At 34.3% G+C, this 21,977-nt stretch overlaps 2 protein-coding genes across 3 annotated transcripts; both read right to left on the reverse strand.

Moving 5' to 3' along the window:
• Positions 1-7,480: 7,480 nt before the first annotated feature.
• Positions 7,481-10,783, reverse strand: LOC114749899 (pentatricopeptide repeat-containing protein At2g15690, mitochondrial-like). Of its 2 annotated transcripts, XM_028938446.1 has the most exons (3): positions 10,736-10,783; positions 9,318-9,928; positions 7,481-9,251 (listed from the first exon to the last, which is right to left on the reverse strand). In XM_028938446.1, the coding sequence occupies exons 2-3, from the start codon at positions 9,813-9,815 to the stop codon at positions 7,953-7,955; spliced, it is 1,797 nt and encodes a 598-aa protein (XP_028794279.1). In that variant the 5' UTR covers positions 9,816-9,928; positions 10,736-10,783; the 3' UTR covers positions 7,481-7,952. The 2 variants fall into 2 exon arrangements, with proteins under 2 accessions (XP_028794279.1, XP_028794273.1); XM_028938440.1 differs by having other exon boundaries at positions 7,481-9,928; positions 10,736-10,782.
• A 5,105-nt stretch (positions 10,784-15,888) lies between these two features.
• Positions 15,889-17,352, reverse strand: LOC114749920 (uncharacterized). The gene is made up of 7 exons (XM_028938461.1): positions 17,284-17,352; positions 16,943-17,207; positions 16,668-16,834; positions 16,539-16,586; positions 16,284-16,376; positions 16,099-16,197; positions 15,889-15,993 (listed from the first exon to the last, which is right to left on the reverse strand). The coding sequence occupies exons 1-7, from the start codon at positions 17,350-17,352 to the stop codon at positions 15,889-15,891; spliced, it is 846 nt and encodes a 281-aa protein (XP_028794294.1).
• Between the last annotated feature and the right edge of the window lie 4,625 nt (positions 17,353-21,977).

Genomic DNA, 21,977 nt, shown 5'->3' on the forward strand with positions numbered 1-21,977 from the left:
TGATAATTTATCATATGAAACAAATTTACTAATTGGATGCTGAGTACAAGATCTCACACCTTTTCTGAGAGCAATAGGCCAACCGAGATCATCAGGATTTAACATTGAGTCAGAGTCCTGGTCATGCCTTGGAATGGGAGGGACTCCAGTTTCTTGTTGCTCGTCTACATCATCTGACTCAGCGTTTTGCTGCTGGTCCACCCCTATGTCATTTTCCGCACTAGTTCCCAAGTTGGTGTGGTTAGGTTGAGAGTTTTGGTGTTGTGGGGCTGTTGGTTCGAGGTTGTCTATTAGCTCAGGTTCAGGGACAATAGGTGAATTAGTAGGGATGTCGATGTTTAGGTGTGTTGAATCTGGAGTTAGCCATTCGTTAATGTCATAATTCTCCCCCTGAATGGGTATTTTGGGATAATAAGCATCAGCTTCAGAAAAAACAGCATCTTTAGTGACATAGACCCTTTTTGTTGTCGGGTGGTAACATCGATACCCTTTTTGAGATGGGGAATAACCAAGGAAGATACATTTTAATGCTCGGGGCTCAAGCTTGTTACCATCATTATGGTGTATGTATACTACACAGCCAAATACTCTCAGGGGAATGTCTGAGACTAAGGGTGAATTGGGGTAGGTTGCAAGCAATTTTTGTATAGGGGTTTTGTAGTTTAGGACTCTTGAGGGCATTCTATTGATCAGGTAGGTTGCAGTGAGAATAGCTTCTCCCCAGAATGAGTTTGGAACATTTCGGGCAATCATAATGGCTCGAGTTATTTCTAGGAGGTGTCGGTTTTTTCTCTCAGCAATCCCATTTTGTTGGGGTGTGTAAGTACATGAGGTTTGATGGTGGATTCCCTGTTGATCAAGAAATTCCTTGAAGGCTGTACTAAGGTATTCTCGTCCATTGTCACTTCGTAGTATTCTAATTACCCCTTGAAACTGAGTTTTTATAAATGCGTGGAAGCTTTTGAAAACTCTAAGAATTTCAGATTTTTCTTTCATCAAGTATACCCAAGTCACTCGAGTGTGGTCATCAATAAAAGTCACAAACCACCTAGCATTAGAAGTTGATTTAATTCTTGTGGGTCCCCAAATGTCACTATGTATTAGGGTGAATGGTGATGTTGGTTTATAAGGTTGTTTAGGATAGGAAGTTCTTGTTTGTTTGGCAAGTTGACAGGTTTCACACAAAAGGGGGGCTGAATTCTTATTAAATAAGTCTGGAAACAAGTGCTTCATATAATCAAAATTGGGGTGGCCTAGTCTAGAGTGCCACAATAATACATCTTTATTCAAGGAATCTGAACTAAATAATGCCTTGCTCACATATTTATCTGTGCCTTCAAGATAATAGAGTCCATCCCATTCCTTAGCAACGCCAATCCTCCTCTTCGCTGTCAAATCCTGAAAAATACAACCAACATCGTCAAAGATCACTCTACATTGATGACTCTTAGTTACTTTGCTTATTGAAAGCAAATTACATGCCAGTTCTGGAACAAATAAAACATTCTGCAGTTCTAGTTTCTCAAGAATTTTGACAGTTCCAACACCACAGACTTTGGAAAATATTCCATTTGCAACTTTCACTTTTAGGTTCTCATGGTGGCAGTACTTTAAGGTTTGGAATAAAGATTTGTTACCGGTCATATGATCTGTAGCTCCTGAGTCCACGATCCAAGTATTATCATTGGTCATTATGGCGTTTAGAGCTATGATAGAATTACCTGACTTTACCAAATTCGCCTTTGGAGTCACGGATGAGTTATTGTGTCTCTCAAGGATCCGTTTGAGTACTTGTAATTCTTCCCGGCTTAAGGTTTCTCCATTCTTCTCCTCATCAACTACTGCAGAATAGCTCTTGCTTTCAGGTCTTCTTCTTTGTTTCAGATTAGCCGGTTTGCCATGCAGCTTCCAGCAAATGTCCCTAGTATGACCATTTTTGTTGCAATGATCACACCAGCCTTTTGAATTTTTCTTTCCTCTAGGTTCAGGTACATTACTGCCTTGTACTGTCAAGGCAGAGTTTTCTGATGGTGTAAATATATTCTGAGTGAGTTGCTTCCTGCTCTCTTCACATTTTACCATGTTGAATGCTTCAAATAATGATGGCAGCGGCTTTAATCCCATGATTCTTCCTCTCACGTCTTCAAATGCATCTATAAGGCCGAGCAAAAATTCATAGGTCCTTTCTTTCTCAACTATTTTTCTGTATAATTGAGCATCACCACTGCAACTCCATTCATGGATATCAAACGCGCCACCCTCGGCTCTTACAGCAGGTGTAATATCACAACAATCTACTTCCTCTTCTTCTACATCATCACCGATGGGAACAGAGCCAGTATCTTCTGCTGAGACACAACAAATGATAATTGCTTCCATTCAGTTTATGGGCAATTATCATTTGTTGTGTCTCAGCAGAAGATACTGGCTCTGTTCCCATCGGTGATGATGTAGAAGAAGAGGAAGTAGATTGTTGTGATATTACACCTGCTGTAAGAGCCGAGGGTGGCGCGTTTGGGTTTCCTCCGGATCGTCTCATTGACCCGAACAAGGGTGGAAGTTCCTCAAGTGTCATCGTTGTCTGTGTCCGATTCGTGTAACTGGTTCTTCAAGTCGCGACTCGTGTAACCGGTTCCTGGGTGCGTCGAGAGGCAGTAATTAGTGTACGTTGCCGAGTACCTCTAGTCGCGAGGAGGTTTCAGGTCGCTGGCACACGTCTCCAAATCGCCGAGTACTTCTGGTCGCAAGGAGTCTCCTGGTCGCAGGTTCACGTCTCCGAGTCGCCGAAGGTCGCGAGGAGTCTTCTGCTCTGGTCGCAAGTTCCCGTCTCCAAGTCGTCGAATATCTCTGGTCGCGAGGAGTCTTCTGCTCTGGTCGCAAGTTCCCGTCTCCAAGTCGCCGAATATCTCTGGTCGCGAGGGGACTTCGGGTCACGTTGCAAGTTCTCGTCTCCAAGTCGCCGAATGTCTCTGGTCGCGAGGAGACTTTTGGTCACCGGTTCACGTTCCTGAGTCGCCGAGTGCCTCTGGTTGCAAGGAGGCTTTACGTGACTTTAACAGATCGTGAAGAACAGGGCCGAATTCGCACCCGCTCTGATACCATGAAGTTAATGGAACAATTCTGTATATCTCTTATTATTAAATGAGAAGGAATACATCATATATATATATAACCGAACAAGGAAGACTAAAGATAAGATACTGTTATCTATCTCTATCTAATCTAAGACGGAAAGATAAATGAGTAACTGAAAAAGAAACTACTTAATAAATAAAACTAAGTTTATTTGGCTTGGGCCTTGGGCTTTGTCTTTCAACATGTATTTTCTTTAGACTTTTTCTAACGGTTAAAATGTGTATTATCATCACATCTTCAACGCGGTGGACGTGGAGATGAATTTGAGAGCATTAATTTTACATTTGAATTCTTATGTCTTACTTCTCCATAAAATATATTATCTATAAATCTCAGTATATGTTCATTTTACATGGGATTTTTAAGTTTTCCTCATATCTGCACAGGTTTTGAAAATGATTGGCAATTCTATTATTTATGTGGTTTATAGTTTGAATGGATGGGTGAAGATAGCAGACATTGATGGTGTTAAACAGACTTGTCCGAAATTTGTGTTATGAAAATGCTAATGTTATGTTGTAAATATACAACTATAGTTGTAAATTTAAACTTTGTTTAACTTTTTCTAAGTTTGCATAAACTCACGAGATATGCCTAGAAGTAAGAGGGCTGAATCATAATTCCAAGATAAAAGAGTGTATCATTGTTCAAAATGTAGTGAGAGTAGATATACTCAAAAAACCTGTAAAAACCCCAATCTTAGGCGACATCATAGCTATACATATTCCTCTTTTTAGTTATAATTAAAGACAACTATTTGTTATTTTGTATATAAATGCATCCCAAATTACTTTTTTTTTTCCGTTATGGTTTGAGAAAGCAGCTATTATGTGCATATATACAACTCATGTAGACGTTTTGAGATGACTTTAAATATTGTCATTGTGGCTTTTTGTAATATGATTATATAAATTATAAATGGATGAAAAGTTTCAGCATGGTACTTAGTGTCAAACTTTCCCAAGTACCAAGAAATTAGTTGGCGAGTAAGTAAATGTAAGTACACTTTGATGAATGTCATTATACATCAACAATATGGGAAATGTGTTGTTAATTGCTTATTAATCTTGTTAATTGTCCTATTGTAGTTGTTATTACGCGTACTTGAGTTGTGAACCAGATATGGACACTGACATTTTCCCCCCCATATACTAGCAATCTGGGAAATTTGTGTGATTAATTTTCTTACTCTTCCTTGGCCCTTCTTGTTAATTGTCTTGCGTTTGTTGTTATTATGTGTACTTCGATTTTTGGTGCAAATAATTTCTTGTGTGGAACATGCATGTGTAATTTTCAGTATAAGTTGGTTCAGGCTGTTTGGTCCCTGCCTGCCCCTTTGAATCGAGAACTTGAATTCGATTATTGTATGGTGAGAAAAATGTTATTGGGGGAGTTTTATATTCTTGTGGTGTGATTCCATGTATCTAGATTTAACGTCTTGTAAAAATCAAAACTGGTTGTTATCGAAACAAGATTTTTTTTTTTTAAAGAAACTAATTGTATTGCTTACAAAATATTTTTCGGTCCTTCATGTAAGACTTAATTAACTAATTTGAGTATATTGAAGATGTTAGTTAAATTAGTTAATATGATATTATTTTTTCAAAAATACTCTTAGTATCTTTCTTAATTCCTTTCCTCTATCTCATACTCGATTATTGTTGGGAGAATATCAATAAAATTAATTTAAAAAATTGATAAACATATAAAATAATTCTTAAATAGATGATTAATATCAATTCACTAATTAGATCTTATATTGAAAGGAGAACACCAATGAGGTTTTAAGAAAAAAATTACAAAATAAGTCTTAAAAATTGTCATTCTTCACTCAAGAAAATTTGTCATTACATACTGCTCAAGTTGTTATTGAAGTTTTTTAGTAATTTTTTTTTGAGATTTAATTGTAATTCAGGAACAACGATTGTAAATCAACTTCGACGCGACGTGGTGACGTGGTGAAGCTGCGAATGAACTTCGATCGAGAACAGCTGATCCGGGATTGGTCATCTATTTGGGCACAGGAATTTAAAAAGGACTGGGATATAATATTTTACAAAAATAATTTTATAAATTAAATTTTATACTAAACTGTCTATAGGAAGAAGTAAGTGCATTTGCATTTGAGCACATTTCATTTCAACACAGAATGCCACTGTGAGAAAGAAACTATTTTACAATTGACAAATATTAGAAGAAAAAAAAAGACATCAGAAACAAGGAAAAAAAATAACAGAAAAATAATACTTAAATTTAAAAATTTCTGAATAATCACCTGAACAATGAAAATTTCATTTTAGTCATATGTGACTAATTAGGAATTTTTAAATTTATTGAAATAACCATATTACCTTGAGTAATTTTCAAAGAAAGAGAGAAGCAGACATAGGTTAACAGCTATTTGACATGATTGATAAGTTTTTTTTTTTAACACTATTTACAAGTTCTTTATCACCTTTAACAACTGATTTTTTAGAGAATTAAAAAAGTAGTATTTTATAACTTTAGTAACACTGTTAACAAGTCATGTAATGCTATTAACCACATAATTTGAGAGCTTATTTCACTTAGAAAGATTAGTCATGACATCATAAATGAGAAATTTTACGACTATAATGGAAGTTAACAGGTTCCTTAATGTTATTAACAATTTTGTCATTGTTTTTAACGTTTTTAACAACATGTGTTTTAGAGAATTAAAAAAGTATCACTTTTACAACTTTAATAATACTATTAACAAGTTATATAACGATATTAACTCGCTTAATGCTATTAATTACATGATCTGAGAGCTTCATACACTTGGAGAGATTAGTCATGACATTAGAAATAAAAAATCTTACAATTCCTATAGTATGATTAACAAGTTTTTTAATACTATCAACAAGTTCATTATCACTTTTAATAATGGATTTTTTAGGAAATTAAAAAAGTAGCAATTTATTACTTTAGCAACACTGTTAACAAGTTGTGTAACTATATTAATAACTCGCATTATGTCATTAACCATGTGATCTAATAATTTCTCACAATAATCATAACATTATAAATGGAAAATTTTATAACTATTGTGACGCACTTAACAATTTAATTAACGTTATTAACAAGTTTATTACGGCCTTTAACAATAAGTTTTCTAGAAAATAAAAAAAATGATATTCTTACAACTTCTCTGACCTATTGTTAAAGGTAATAATAAGCTTGTTAATAGCATTAAAAAACTTATTAACTACATAAAATGAGTTGTTACCTCTTCTCTCTCTTTTTTTGAAAAATTACAAAGGGCAAGATGTTCATTTCAGTAAATTTAAAAATTCTTAATTGGTCATATATGATTAAAAAAAATTTTTATTATTCAAGTAACTATATGAAAATTTTCAAATTTAAGTATCAAATGTTTCTGTCATTTTGCTGAGAAACAAACTCTCTATAATAGAAAAAAGACTTAGATGTAAAGGTAGGTGTAGAGAAGCCTTCAGCTAAAGCTAAAATGCTTATAATATAGCCACATCCCTGATATATTTACCACGGACAATAATCCCTTTGAAACTAGCAATGTCAGCTTGTTATCTTGACGTGTGAAGCAGACAGAGCAGCAGGTACCCGAAATTATCTTCAAAGCTAGCTCTTTTAGGAGTAACAATATGAGGGAACACGGAATCACTTGATTTTTCATAATATATATTGCTTTGACAAGATAATGTCAATCTACGTAGAGATTTCATTTAAAATCACAAGTGACAAATTATAGGTAATTTGAAGTTTAAATATGAAAAAGAAGTAGGCAACTTTTGCCAAGTTGTGCAACTTAGAAACTTTTTAGGTTGAAATCTCCATAGAGGAACTTCAACAAACATCTGATTAAAAAGTATCAATGATAAAATAAAAGAAATAGAGGACCATGAACAGTTATTTTAACTGATCGATGCGAACACTTTCCTCAGAAGAATATAGAACAAAAGGCCATACACTTCCCAACAATGACTCTCACCTCCTAATACACATGAATTTAATCCATAAATATTCAAGACCTGGTGAAATATTGATGCAAGAGAGATAAGGTGAGATGATCAATAATGGCACCAATGCACAAATGAGAAATAGAAGAGAGAATAACCATTAAAGATTTGAAATTTCAAGAACTGTACTGCCCATAATTTAATAATAAGAAGCAACAGAAAGTGTCACTCAACTAACCCTTTAAACTGCAAAATTGTAACAATACTTCAATTTTTTGCGGTAAAATCTTTTATATACTTTGCTAATCATGGCTTAGTTGAAGAGGAAACATTGTCTTTACATACTCTTATCCATCAGGCTTCAAGATCTAGAAAACAAGAGCCTAAAACACTGAAGTGCTGAGTTTTATAATCTGTCAAAACCAACTCAATTCCTTGGCTATTCAGAGACAACAAAGTCATGACCGTATCATGACTTGTAAAAACTAAGAGCAAATGTGAACAAGGCCAAAAATGCAAGTGGCACCAATTAAGACACTGTTCCTATGGCCTACAATTTTATAGATGCTATATAACGACATACAACGAGGTATGAGGTTGAGTTACGATGGTAAATAGTGCATACTGCAACTCTGAGTTGAAGTAGAAAGAATTGGCAGATCTCAAAAGTGATTAAAAGAAAACAAAATTTAACAAAATCGATTATCATGGGAAGAAGTAAGTACATTCTACATCAGAGCACAGTTAAATTCGTATCCCTGGCAGTACCGAGGCTCTCGCGCACGACTACTTTCTGGCAAGCCAATAAGCTGCAGCGAGCAAAGGGAATAAAAAGCAGAATGCGGAGTTATAAAACCTTCACCAGTAATCCCCACAAGAGCATTTACCATCCTTGAAATGATGAAACCTTTTGTTATCTCTGACAATTAATTCCCTTCCAACAATCCTGGACATGATCTTGATGGCATTATGACAGTCACCACATACTCGGAGATTCTTTATAATTCTAAGAGGAGTTCTTGGAGGTGTGCTAATAAGACCATAGGCAATTGCTAGACGCTCACTGTGGTAGAGCAGGGCTTGCTCCTTTGCTTCTTGATCAATGTCATGAAGAACATATCTCGTATCAGGAACATATCCTGCTTCTTTCATTTCACGCAAGGCTTTTAGCTTCTCATCATCCTTGTAAAGGGTAGGGTTCTTATACTCAATAATTCTGTTCTTTCCATCAAGCATGCTAATTGCAGTTCGCTTCTTTGGTGGTGGGGTAGGGATCTTATTGGCTACAACCTTCGATGGATCCAGGCTAACCATCAACTCCTCAGCTTGGTCTTCAAGATCAATATCTCCCTGTGTCCGAGCATAATCCCTCAGTCTCTCCCAAACAGCCACTGTGGGCTCAAATGGCAAGTTCTCTATATATTCTTCAGCCTCCTTAAGATACCCAGATTGACCTAGAACATCTAGAAGCCCCATATAATGCTCCACCCCTGGTTCAATTCCATGTTTACTTTTCATGGATTCAAAATGAAGGTAGCCATCCTCCACAGCTTCTGAACTAGCACAAGCTGATAACACCGCTAAGAAAGTCTCTGAAGTAGGTTCCAAGCCCTGCTCTTTCATCAGCTCAAACAACTGCAAGCTCTCATCTCCCATGGTATTATTTGTGTACCCATAAATCATCAGGTGCCATGAATCCATATTTTTATTGGCCATATGATCAAACACTCTGCGGGCATCCGTCATGCTTTTGCACCTCCCATACATCCCAAGCACCTTATTATTCAATTTGAGATCACTCCTAAATGTAGACTGCAAAAAGTAATCATGGACCTTTTTCGCATCCTCAAGAGATTTTAATTTACCACACAAATCAAAGAGAGTATCAAAACAGTTAGCATCAGCTTTCACCCCTCTATCCATCACTTCAATAGCTTCCTTAACCTTCCCCTCCTGGCACAATCGGGTCAAATCAATAATGGACGGAGGCGGAGAAGATGGAGATTGGCTTTCAATGGTTTGCCCTTGATTAGGAACTTGATTGCCCAACTGATTAGGACTCTGAAATTGAGGAACTGATTTAGTTGCATGTCCATTTTGAGGGTACCATTGAGTCCGACTGCTAAACTCGTTGGGGCTTCCAGTTTGTGGGTATTCCTGGTTTTGATTGGTCAATCCATTAGGTCGAGTCCTCTGCTGAAAATTAGGGTTCTGAGGGCTCACCTGATTTGGCCCTGGATACTGGGGACAACTCTGATTCGGAGGATTCCATTGATTAGGGTTTCCTTGCGGAGCATATCGCCGCCCTGAATCAGGATACTCCCTCTTCTGAGGAATCTGACTCTGATTAAGAGGATATCGATCCGGAGCGTTCTGAACGCTATTAACTCGATAGTTGGGATTCCTTTGTTGAACGTACCCCTGGTTTTGGGCAAGTGGGTTCGATTGTTCAGAGCTCCTGCCTTGAGGACCACCCTGCCATCGCGGGTCCCACTGGTTTGGGTCTCTGTGATCCCGAAAAGCTCTGGGGTCGGATGGTGGTTGATGAGGATGAGTTCTCTGATACTCATTTGGGCTGCCGGAAGTGCTCAGAGCTTTACTTAGGATTTGATTATAGTAATTGCCGTAGATGAAACAAGAAGGTTGTATGTCATGGCGTACTTTGAGGAAGGAAGAGAGCATTGTGCTTCGTGCACGTTGAATCACCGTGAAAGACGCCATATCCAAGTGAAGTGAGCCAAATGTAACCAAAACCCTCTCTCCCTTGTGATAAACCCTCGCACACTGAGTGCACAAAGATGAGAGGAGAATAGAGCGGCCTGAAGACCCCCGAACTGCGCAGAGATATCAGTCGTTTGATTATGCAAATGACCCAGATCGCTAAAACTAATGTTAGAATGATGTTAAACGTATAATAGATAGATTCTAAAGACCAAAGCTTCATCAAATCGTAAGAAAATTAATTAATAACAAAATTGTTTAAAATTATAATTTTTAATATCATCAATAAATTATATTCTTGAAAACTTGTAATACCCGGTTCGTTTAAAAATGAGTCGGATATAAGATTATAAGATCCGAATATCTTTAATTAATAAGATTTAAATAATATATTAATTGAGATTTAAATATATTGAGTTAAATAGGAAACATTATAAATAAATACAATTTCAAATAGAAATTCAAATAAAAAAATTAATAATTAACTTTCAATTTGAATAATATTTTAATTGAAATTTGAGTATATTAAATTAAATGAGGGTGTCATAATTAAATAGTATGTCAATAAAAGGCTTAAATAGAGAAATAAATAAATAATTTTAAATTTTTATCTATTAGCCATAAATTCTGTATCTCTAATTCAAATTCTATTAAAATGAATAAAAAAATATATTCCTATTAGAATTAAATTTTAAACTATCTTAGATAATGTAATTTATTAAACTTTTAAATATAATCATATAGGTTAATCTGTATATCACACTAGGAGAAATTTCTAGTTTGTCCATAAATCAGTAAATCTTCTGGTTCCCTCGTAAAATGATAATGGATTGTTTAAACGCAGAGGCATTAAGACAAAATACCCACAAAAAAAAAAAATCCGTGAGGAAACAGAGAGAAAAGTGGGGGAAGAAGAGGACCTTGTGCGTTTGGTGATTATCCTCCTCTCGCCGCCTTTTCTTATTATGGAGCCAAGGGACGCCGCTGACGGAGACAGGAGCCGCGGAGGAAGAAGAGGACCTCGACTCGACAGCTAAGCTGCGACTGCGATTGTGACCCCCGGGGGGGGGGGGGAACTGAAGATGAGCCAGATGAGGGACGGACTGAGCATTTGACCATACAACTCTGTCTATGACTCTATGCAAGGACCGCGACGGGGATTGGTCAGCGGGCAGCAGAGAAATGCGTTTTAAGGTCGGTTTTTTAAGGGTCGATTTTTTTAGGGTCGATTTGGACTAATGATTAAAAAATATATATTTAATATAATTTTTAGAAAAATAAGATTGGATAATATAATTTATATTTAGATTAATTTTTATAAAAGTTAGTTTATAAAGTAAAAAAATTGTTTGGATTGTAATTAGATGAATAAGTTTAATTTGTAAGATGACCAAAATGAATATGATTCTTCTTACTTGAAAGCATCACTAGCTTACTTACATTCTAACTCGAGTAGCGTGAGGCACGTTGAATCCCGTATAAATCACTAAGGACCATCTTGCAAGGCTAAATACTTTTAGATGCTCAATAGTGAAGTAGTACCGTAAGAGTGAAGTAGTACCGTAAGATAAATAATAAAAATGATTAAAAATATGAATTTATAAAATATAATAATTTTAAATCACTATATAGGAAGAAATTAAATTTAATTAACAAAATAGATTTAAATTAGAAAGCATAGTAACCTGAAAATTTTTTAATCAAATAATATTATATAAGTAATTAGATGATATACTCTAGACAATTTATGTTAATATAAAATAAAAATAAAATTAAAAATATTATAAAAATATTAAAAATTATTTTTATTTAAAAGAATATTAAAAATAAATACCTAAAAACTGATCAAGAAGTATAATAAATATATAAAGAAGTATAAAAACAATATAAATATAAGGGTAAAAATATCTTTTAACTCTAAAAAACTGATTTTGTAGCAGTTATAAGTAATTTTTAAGTGTTTTTGTAATCATGTTTAAAAAAAAAAAAAACTTCAGACCTATAAGTTAAATTGACAAGAAAAAACTATTACAAATAGCTTCTAAATTTGCAAACTAACTTAGCATACATATAAACTACTTTTCCGACAAACGCCCCCCAAACAAAGAAGCACTTAATAAGTTAATATTCTGCTAGCAAAGAAAAAACAAAAGAAAAAAAAGAAAAGAAAAGGAGAACCCCAATTAAATTTAGTTCACCAAAATTTTAATTTGGACGTACAGTTCTAACAAATTTTTATTAAATATTTCCGCATGTTGTCAAAAGATTAGATTACCCTTAGGCAGCTAAAAACCATCAAAAACAAAATAAAGCTTGCACCTGCCTTGAACTTTTTTTTAACCATGTAGAGGGGTATTTTGGTTTTTTTAACAATATTTACAAATTCTTAATTTGGTCTCTTAGCCTGATTAGGATTCTGTTAAAAGTATAGGCCTAAATTAAATTTTGATGTTTCAAATATAATTTATTTGGGATTTTTGAGAAAAAATAAAATTCAGAAACCAGAAATGTTAATTTAAAAGGAAAAAAAGGGAAAATTGGGGATAAATATCCCATTGAGAAATTAGTTGGCAAATGGGACCTAAGAAAATCAGTTGCACCTAAGGAAGATCAGTTGCACACCACGGAAGATCAGTTGCACGCACATGGAAAATCAGTTGCGTACACACGGAAGATCAGTTGCACAAAAATGGAAGATCACTTGTACACAACGGAAGTTCACTTGTTCAAAGTCCTTAGGTCCTATTTGCCAATTAGTTTCTCAACAGGGTATTTATTCCCAATTTGCCCAAAAAAAACCAGCTAATCCATTTAATAATAAATATCTAATATGATTTGCGGGAATTTAAAATTTTAAATATTCTATTAATAATGAAAATTTAAAATTAAATATTTGAAAATATTACAACAAAGGACGAAATTTTTATCAAAAAAAATTTAGGGTTAATATAATTTTGGTGTCCTTATTTTGGTTTTAGTCTCTCAAGTTTTAAACTGTAGGTTTTGGTCTCTTAAGTTCTTTTCATTTAAAACATCAATCATCAATCAACTAATCAATCATCAATTATACTTTTGAAAACTTGTAATACCCAATTTGTTCAAAAATGGGTCAGATATGATATTATTAGATCCGAATATATTCAATTAATAAGATTTGAATAACATATTGATTGAAATTTGAATATATTGAATTAAATAAGAAACATTGTAAATAAATAAAATTTCAATTAAGGGCTCAAAAGAAGAAATTATTAATTAATTTTGAATTTGAATAGCATCTTAATTAGGATTTGAATATATATTGCATTAAATATGAAGCATCATAATTAAAAAGTATATGAATTAGAGGCTTAAATAGAGAAATAAATAAATAATTTTAAAATTTTATCTATTCTTCCTAAATTCCACATTTCTAATTTAAGTTCTATTTGAATGAATAAAAGAATCATACTCCTATAAAAAGTAAATCTTAAGTTACAATGGATATATTAGAATTTTAAATCTAATTAAATATGCTAATCCGTGCATCACACAGGGAAAATTTTCTAGTTAATCCCTATAATTTAATAAAGACTTAGACTATTTTGCCTCTTGAGAGACCGAAACTTATAATTTGAAATTTAAGGGACTAAAACCAAAATAAAGATAAATTTAAAAGATCAAAGATTATATTAACTCAATAATTTATAAAAAGATTTTGCATAGGAGAACCGGAAAAGTTATCTATGATCACTAAAAGGCAAATTGCATTTATGACACTACTTCTGGTTCTTAACTAGTTTTTATATTAAGAATCAGAGATAATACTCCCTCCGTTCCTTATTATAAGAGACATTTGATGTTTATAGCATGTTCCCATATATAAGAGACACTTAAAACTTGTCTATATTTTTTTGTATTGATTTTCTATTTTACCCCTATTTATTTTGTCTCCAACTCATACTCTCTCTCCCTCTCACTTCTCTTTCTTTTAATAATTTAATTGTTCTCTCTCATACTCTCTCCTTATTAATGAGGGCATTGTTGGAAAAAATATTATACTTTTTACATATTAATTGTCCTCAACTAATTTTAACTGTTTTTTTGATCAACGTAATTTGGTTATCTGTCTCTTATAATAAGGAACGGAGGGAGTATTAAATAATTATATATAGATAAATAATGGTAGGTTTTTTTTTTTTTTAGCCTGTGAGTGCGGGCGCACGTGCGCGCGCGCATCGTTGGAAAACTTTTACGTCCAACTTTGGTGAGAATGGAGCTTTTGCCAACATGACCTATAGAATTGAAAATAACAAAGAAAATCAGAATGTATAAACGTTTATTACTTTTTTACGGGCTCCCTTACTAAATATCTTTTAATACTACCTCCAGTGTTAACATAAGAGCTAATTAACTAATTTGAGTATATTAAAAAAATTAATTATATTATTTATTTATAATAAATAGATATTATCTTTCCTAAAATGTTATTACTATTCAAGTGTATTGGTTAAAACTATTATTATTTCAAGAACTATTTTTTTAAAAAAAAAATAAATATGAGAGACAAAATAGATTAAGGTTTTATGTTTAAGATCAAAATAAAAGTCAAACAAACTCTTATAATAAAGACTAGACATAGTATTTGTTATTTTTATTTTATGTAGCATATATTAATTTGATAATTTAAGTTTATTTATTTCGCTTATTTTTTATATCGAAGCAGATATATTGGCTGGAATTGGATATGACATGATATGATGCGTGAAATTAAATAATTAATATAGTGGATTCCTCTTTTCAAGCACAAGCACTCACTTATGTCAAACTTGCCTTCTGAACAGAGAGGCAACAATGGCTTCTTCAATTTCATTCATGGAGGCTTGCACGAAGGAAAAAAAAAAAACGTTCTAGCTAGTTAGGAATTGGATTAGATTTGGAGGTATTTGGATGAAACCAAACTATGATCTAGAGAATAGTTTTTGGAGAATATATTCTTGAGAGAATAGATTTTTTGAAGAATAAATTTTGTGAAAAAGTGATTTTGATAAAGTGAGAGTATTTAGATAGTTGTTATTAGAAGCACTTTATATATATATATATATAAATTACTAAAAAAATATATTTTAATTTCAAGAAATAAATTTGTTAATAATATATTTTTGTCCAACATAATTAATAATATATAAGATAATGTAATTAATAAATAATTAATATGTGTCTATATATTTATAAAATATAAGATTAAATATATTTATAAAAAAATTGAGGGGTGTTAAAGTCATATTATCATTGAGATCTATTCTGACAGATACAATAATACTTTCCAATTTGAGTCAGAAGCAGAATGAATTCACCTTTCACTACTACAAAAAACAGAATAATTGACGGTTATTTTTGGTTATATTTGACAGTTAAAAACCGTCAAGTATGCTAGCGTCATATATTCCTATAAAAAATATTTGACGGTTACTAACCTTCAAATATAATTGATAATATTTGACGGTTCCACAACTAAAACCGTCAAACATAATCGACTGTATTTGACGATTTTAAAGGAAAGCCGTCAAATATATTCTGGGAATACTTGACAGTTACTGTTAAAACCGTCAAGTATTCATTAATACTTGACAGTTATAGTTAGAACCGTCAAGTATTATTCAATTTACTTGACGGTTTTAACCAATAACCGTCAAGTATTAATATTATTATTATTATTATTATTATTATTATTATTATTATTAATACGGGCACTGCTTTTCCAACAATCCCCTTGCATTTTAAAAATTCATACAAAGCGACATTTTATGAAAGACAGGACCAGGCCAGCATTCAAAGTTTCAAACCAATATACAGCAAGCAATAATTCAGTCATATGAATATAATGTAACCATGCACCAGACACACAGAAATTTACATTATATACATGTTAATAACGTAATTAACAAACCAAATGTCATACAATTGTATTGTGTCAAGTCAAAGCAAAATTTTAATTTGGACAAGGAGAAAAGGCTAAAGCAAAAAACCAATTCCAAAACCAAAATTTGCCAAATGCCCAAAACCACAACAGCTCTTCAATTCAACTTCTTCCCTATCTATTTTGTACCCACTGATGGTACAAAGCCATTGCTAGCTCTTCAATGATATCTTCCATTTGGACGGATGAATATACAGTGCAATATGTGTTGGGAAAGTACTGTATGCAAAACCAAATTGAAGTTAGATATAAAAATAAAGCTACACTAGTAAGTATAATTCTAAAGTATATAAATTAAACTTTAACAAATTAAATGCATATTACTTGTGTAGGGATTGTGTCAGCATTATGCATAATTATCTCTTTCATGAATTTCATCACCCAATACCCACAATCAAAGCTTTTTTTGGGTTGACGCAAGCACTATAAAGAATGGAAAAGGAAATAATATTAGTCAATCATATATATAAATCATATTTAATAGAGTAGTAAATAATGGTAATGAATACTTTCACTTTCTTCCACGGGAAGGTATCGTCAAATTGGCCGTTTTGTACGGGGGGCAGGGTAAGGCTTGATTTGTGCGGTATAGCCACAAAGCCCTGAGAAGACAATAAAATTGAATATTAATGATTGTCAAAAATTAGATTGAAGCAAGAAATTAAATTAAATTAAATTTAAATAATAAATATAAATGTTACTTATTAAATAATGAAACCATAAATAGTCGATTGGTTGGATCCTCATGAAGAGAATCGAGATACCAAATCCTCAGCTTCATGGGATCGACCACAATCAGCATCTAGTGTACCCTAATTATAAGAAAGACAATTAGAATAATTACAAAATATTTGAAAATAAAAGAATCTAAGAAAGTTCAGTATACAACGTACGTACCCTTGACAGTAAGGCGCCAAAAACAAAGTCTGAGGCCCTGCTGCCCTAGAAATGAAGATATCCACCAAGTCTCTGGATAAGTCTTTCTTCTTCGTATTAGGTCTGTGGCTAGCAAAAGTGTGGGGGCTAATAATCTTGAACTTGTCATGAAGGCCACTAGGAACTATAAAGTTCTTGAAAAGATACCGAAATCAACAAACAAAGATATTAATAGAATAAATGTTCAAGTACTTAAGTATAGTTAAGGTTTTAACACTTGATATAAAGTTACAGGCATTTGTTCTAGCCATTCCATGCATCGAAATTTCTTTCAATACATCATTTGTGACGTACTCTGACGAGGGTCGACCATTGACCTTTGGCTCAAACTCTAGGGGAAGCATGAAATCCTCGCCATGTTCTAATCTGGCTCCAACTACATATTCCTCAAGACATATTTGGAGTCTTGATGATACCGCTTGAACGAGCTCAGAGGGCTGCTTCTGTAGCAACGATAATGAGTGATGGCCCAATAGGCTCTTCTTCTTCCTCGTAGACTAACAAACAGACTGTTTGTAATTAAAACAAAGTTTATTTTAAATCAACTGAATGTTTCAACCTATACATATATACCTTTGAAGGATGTCCTAATGTAAGAAGACGGCCAGGCCAAGCAACAAAGCTACCCACTGCTTGAGCCATTGTCTCTGCATCTGAGGTGGGTATCAAGAGGGTATAATTAGGATCAATAGCAATGTTCAACTACACCCTCACATGATCAGCAGGGAGAGGCACATTATGAATCATGCTCTCCCCTGGTAAATTGAACATGCAGGCCATTGCAACAGTGTGATGTTTAGGGCCATCTGCCATAGACTGAACGTTTGCTTTACCCTGATTTAACATAAGAGACAAGTTAGTGTGATATGAAAATAAGTGAATGTAATCATATAAACACAAGAAGTATTATACCTCAGGTAGTAAGGGGAATGTATAGCTATCTTTGCCACTTGGGCTGAGATTTGGAGCAGCTGTGGTGCTTGATTCTTAATCAACTGCTCGATTAGGCATGTTTGCACTTCAACTTGCTCCTTTAACCAGTGCGTTTATTCTTTCAGCTCCATAAACTCAACAGAGGAAGGCGTGCATGACGAAGAGGGCTTTTATTGGTACCCGAAGTAATCCCTCTTGGTGACTCCATAACCGACGCCTCTAAAAAGACCAGGATGATCAGGAGTCCCCAATGCCCTCGTCAATATATCCTGGTCATTTACAGAATGTGCCTCTTGTGAAACTTCTTGGGACAAACTCTCCTACTCAACAAACATTGTTAGAATTCATACTTTGAGATGTTTGATAACATGAGGATTATTTAATTTAAAATAAAACTCACCATCCTGTCCACGACCTCCTTAACGCGAGGATTATCAATTTGGCCATCTTTATTTTGCCTAGCCAATGCCCACAGCATCTGACGGGATACAGTGACATCTGATCCCTCCTTCTGAGTCACCTCTTTCTTGAGGTCCACATAACCCAAGCACCCTTTTCGGTAGGGATATTGATTCTTCTTTACCCTTTCCATATTTTAGACACTTAATTCCTGCAAAAACAAATAAGATTCTAGTTCAAAAATATATACATTAAAGAAAACGGACTATTTAATTTAGAATTACATGAGGATTATTCCTTGAAATTGACTATCACAACGTGACGTCACAAAAGCAGCCCAATTGTCTGGTTTGACCAAGTCCCGTATCAAGTTAGGAACCTCAGACTCGTTGACTATGGAAGGATCCTTCAAGTACTTGTGTGTCACAAAATAGCAGAAAGACCACAGTGCCCTCCTAGCCTTCCCCTCCACAAACTTCTTCCTGCTCTCATCTATATCAAATCCAGACTGGAAAACACACAAAACAACTCATTAGTGTGAGGTAGCTTGTCAGAAAATGAAACTTGAGTTGTTATAATATCTTACTAATACATCTGTCCAAAGAGCATCCCACACTAAACGATCAACCCTCCTCCAATACTGCACTGTAATAGGCACGGTGCTTCATGCCACTGTCCCAATGTAGCTGATAAATTTATTTGACTGTATAGCTTGTCCTTTCTTATTCCACTATATGGCAAATTTCTTTCCTTCCATCTGAGCTTTCATCAACTCTTGCATGACACAAAGCCCCCTCTGTATGCGTGCTGCCTCTTCCCACACCTGTCTCTCCTGGTCGGAGGCATCCCCAGGCTGAGAAGGATTGTCAATGCTCGATCCACTATCGTCTGCCATCTGCAATGAAATTCAATCAAACAAAATGAATTAGAAACCATTAAATGAAAATAAAGTTATTAATAATGAAATTGACTTAAACAAAATTAAAACAAATAAAGTTTTCAATCAAGAATAATAAAAGAATTTACATGTATGTTTAAGTAAATCTTTTCCTTTTTCTACTCTTATGTTTTTGTATATTCTTCTTGGTTTGAATTGTTTTGATCTTCTTACAAAACACTTTCCCCCTCTTTAAAATCCAAATTCCGTTGTTGTGATTGTGCCTGATGTACATGGATTCATCTTCATTTAAATGAGATTCAAGTGATGTCCCTTGAAATGGATCATCTTCAACTGCATTGTCTTCATACCCCATCTCCTCATTCATTTTATTGGTCAAGAAAACAATAGACTATCTTTTAGTAGTCGGGTCTGGGACATAGAAAACTTGTGTAGCCTGAGAAGCCAAAATGAAAGGCTCTTCCTTGTATCCTTCCTTATTCAAATTCAATTGTATGAACCCTAAGTCATCAATTCTCAATGTATTATTATTGTCCACCCACTTGCAACCAAATACCGGAACTCTGAATTCAATGTAATCCAACTCCCAAATATCCTCAATCACCCCAAAGTATGACATACGTGCATAGATAGGATTTTTATCTTTGACACTTGATATATGCATCATATTAGCTATAGGAGTTATGCCACTATTTTGCTGTTTACTCCAATCATCTTGTTTTTTAGTATAGAAAGTGAACCTATTGATAAGGTAGCTTGTGAAAGAAATCACATGTTTGCTCAGTCCATTTGCCAACAACTTTAATTTCTTCGAAACAGAATTAGAATCAATATTATAGTTGCCATGCACGTGCTCTCTCAACCATGCTGTAAATTGTTTATTGTATGTTTTGGTGTACCAACTTTCAAGTTTATTGGGATTATCCCTCTTAAGCTCATTAATATGCTTGTCCACATAGTCTTCAATCTCTTCAGAGTTGTGCAATACATATAGATGTGCTTGCTTCCACTGTTGATTTGAAATAGTTACAACTTTCTTTCCCATAATCACTTCTACGTCCGTCCTTCCCTCATGACGAGACACTGAAACCCCTATATCACTTGCATTTTTTAAGTAATGGGTACAAAATTCAGTGGCCTCTTCACAAATATATCGTTCTACGATACAACCCTCTAGCGACTCCAGTTTTTTACATACCCTTTCAATATTTTCATGTAACACTCAATTGGGTACATCCATCTTAAAAACACTGGGCCACACAGTTGGACATCTCTAACTAAATGGACGGTTAGGTGGATCATGATGTCAAAAAAGGCCAGAGAAAAATACATTTCAAGTTCGCATAACGTAACTATGATTCGGGTTTGCAATCTTGGCAATTTACTAGGATTAATCACTTTGCTGCAAAGAGACTTAAAGAAGAAACATAACTTCATTATCGTAACTCACACCTTATTAGGTAAAATAGCTTGTATTGCCATTGGAATAAAGTTTTCCATCAACACATGACAATCATGAGATTTTAAACCTTTTAACTTCAAATCCTTCATTGAAATAAGGTTACTAATGTTAGAAGAGTAACCTTACAGAACTTTTACGGCAGCAAGAAACTCACAAAAGCTACTTTTCTCTTTTCGAGAAAGTGTGTGAGTTGCTGGATGAAGAAATGTACAAGTTCCCTTATCCTCTGGTGCCAATTCCTGCCTTATCCCCATCTCAACCATGTCTAGCCTCACATTTGTGCCATCTTTAGTCTTCTCGGGAATATGAAGCAATGTGCCGAAAAGATTTTCACATAAGTTTTTCTCAATATGCATAGCATCAAGAAATGTCTCACATTTAGGGTTACCCAATACGGCAAGATAAAGAAAATAGACCTCTTCTTCCACCCACTTGTCCTAACATGCCTCGTCAAAGGTATTCCAAATTCACAATCTATATCTTTTACCTTTTGAAATACATCCTCCCTAGTCAACGGTATAGGTGCCTTACCTTCTTCTGAATTCCCATTGAAATATTTTTTAGATCGCCGGTAGGAGGATGATCACGATACAACCATCTACAATGTCCCATATATGAATTTTTCATTCCATGCTTCAATCTTATAGAATCTGTGCTCTCTTCACAAATGGGACAACCAAGTTGTCCTTTAATGCTATACCCTGAGAGATTACTATACGCAGGGAAGTCGTTAACTGTGCCAAACAACATAGCTCTCAACTTGAATGTTTCTTTCTTATATGCATCATATACATCAACTCCATTCTCCCACAATACTTTTAAGTCTTCAATTAATTGAGCTAGATATATATCTATGTCATTTCTCGGTTGCTTTGGCCCAGAGATTATCATAGACATCATCGAATACTTGTGTTTCATGCATAGCCATGGATGAAGGTTATATATAAACAAAATCACTGGCCATGTGCTATGGGTGCTGCATTGCATCCCATACGGGTTTATTCCGTTGGTGGCTAATGCAAGGCGTAGATTTCTATCTTCTTCCCCGAATTTAGAATACTTAATATCAGACTTCTTTTATTCTAGAGAATCAGCAGATGCCGAAGCATGCCATCTTAATCTTTTTATCTGCATGCCACCTTAAATTTCTCGCATCTTCTACATTATTATACAAGCACTTGAATCTTGGCACAATGGGAAAAGGCCATAATGCCTTCTTCAGGCTCTTTCCATTCTCTTGGGTAGCACCACGCATTACACTTATGACACTTAGTTAGTGACTTATACTCATTCCTAACCAAAATGAAATCGTTAGGGCAAGCGCGTATCTTCTGATAGCTGAGGCTGACAGAGCGCAACACTTGCTTTGCTTTATACGTTTTGCTTGGAAACTTGTTTTCTTCGGTAGCATTTTCTTAACAAGTAAAAGCAGTTTTGTGAAGCTTGTGTCGCTCCACCCATTTCTTGCCTTCAAGTTATACAGTTTCAACACTGCAGACAATTTTGTGAAATCGGTACAACCTTCACATAAAGGTGTTCAACATTCACACTTCAATTTGTCAAACATTTGAGGAC

The sequence above is a fragment of the Neltuma alba genome, unplaced genomic scaffold (genome assembly GCF_004799145.2).
Source record: "Neltuma alba isolate B1F8T4 unplaced genomic scaffold, ASM479914v2 tig00001058_pilon, whole genome shotgun sequence".
In the NCBI taxonomy this organism is placed as follows: domain Eukaryota; kingdom Viridiplantae; phylum Streptophyta; class Magnoliopsida; order Fabales; family Fabaceae; genus Neltuma; species Neltuma alba.

Coding starts and splice junctions, on each gene's coding strand:
- LOC114749899 (XM_028938440.1), bottom strand. CDS start 9,815: ATGGCGTCTTTCACGGTGATTCAACGTGCACGAAGCACAATGCTCTCT.
- LOC114749920 (XM_028938461.1), bottom strand. CDS start 17,352: ATGGCTCAAGCAGTGGGTAGCTTTGTTGCTTGGCCTGGCCGTCTTCTT. Junction 16,587..16,667: donor CGCCTTACTGTCAAGGGTAC/GTACGTTGTATA, acceptor TCTTATAATTAG/GGTACACTAGATGCTGATTG. Junction 15,994..16,098: donor CTGACACAATCCCTACACAA/GTAATATGCATT, acceptor TTTTGCATACAG/TACTTTCCCAACACATATTG.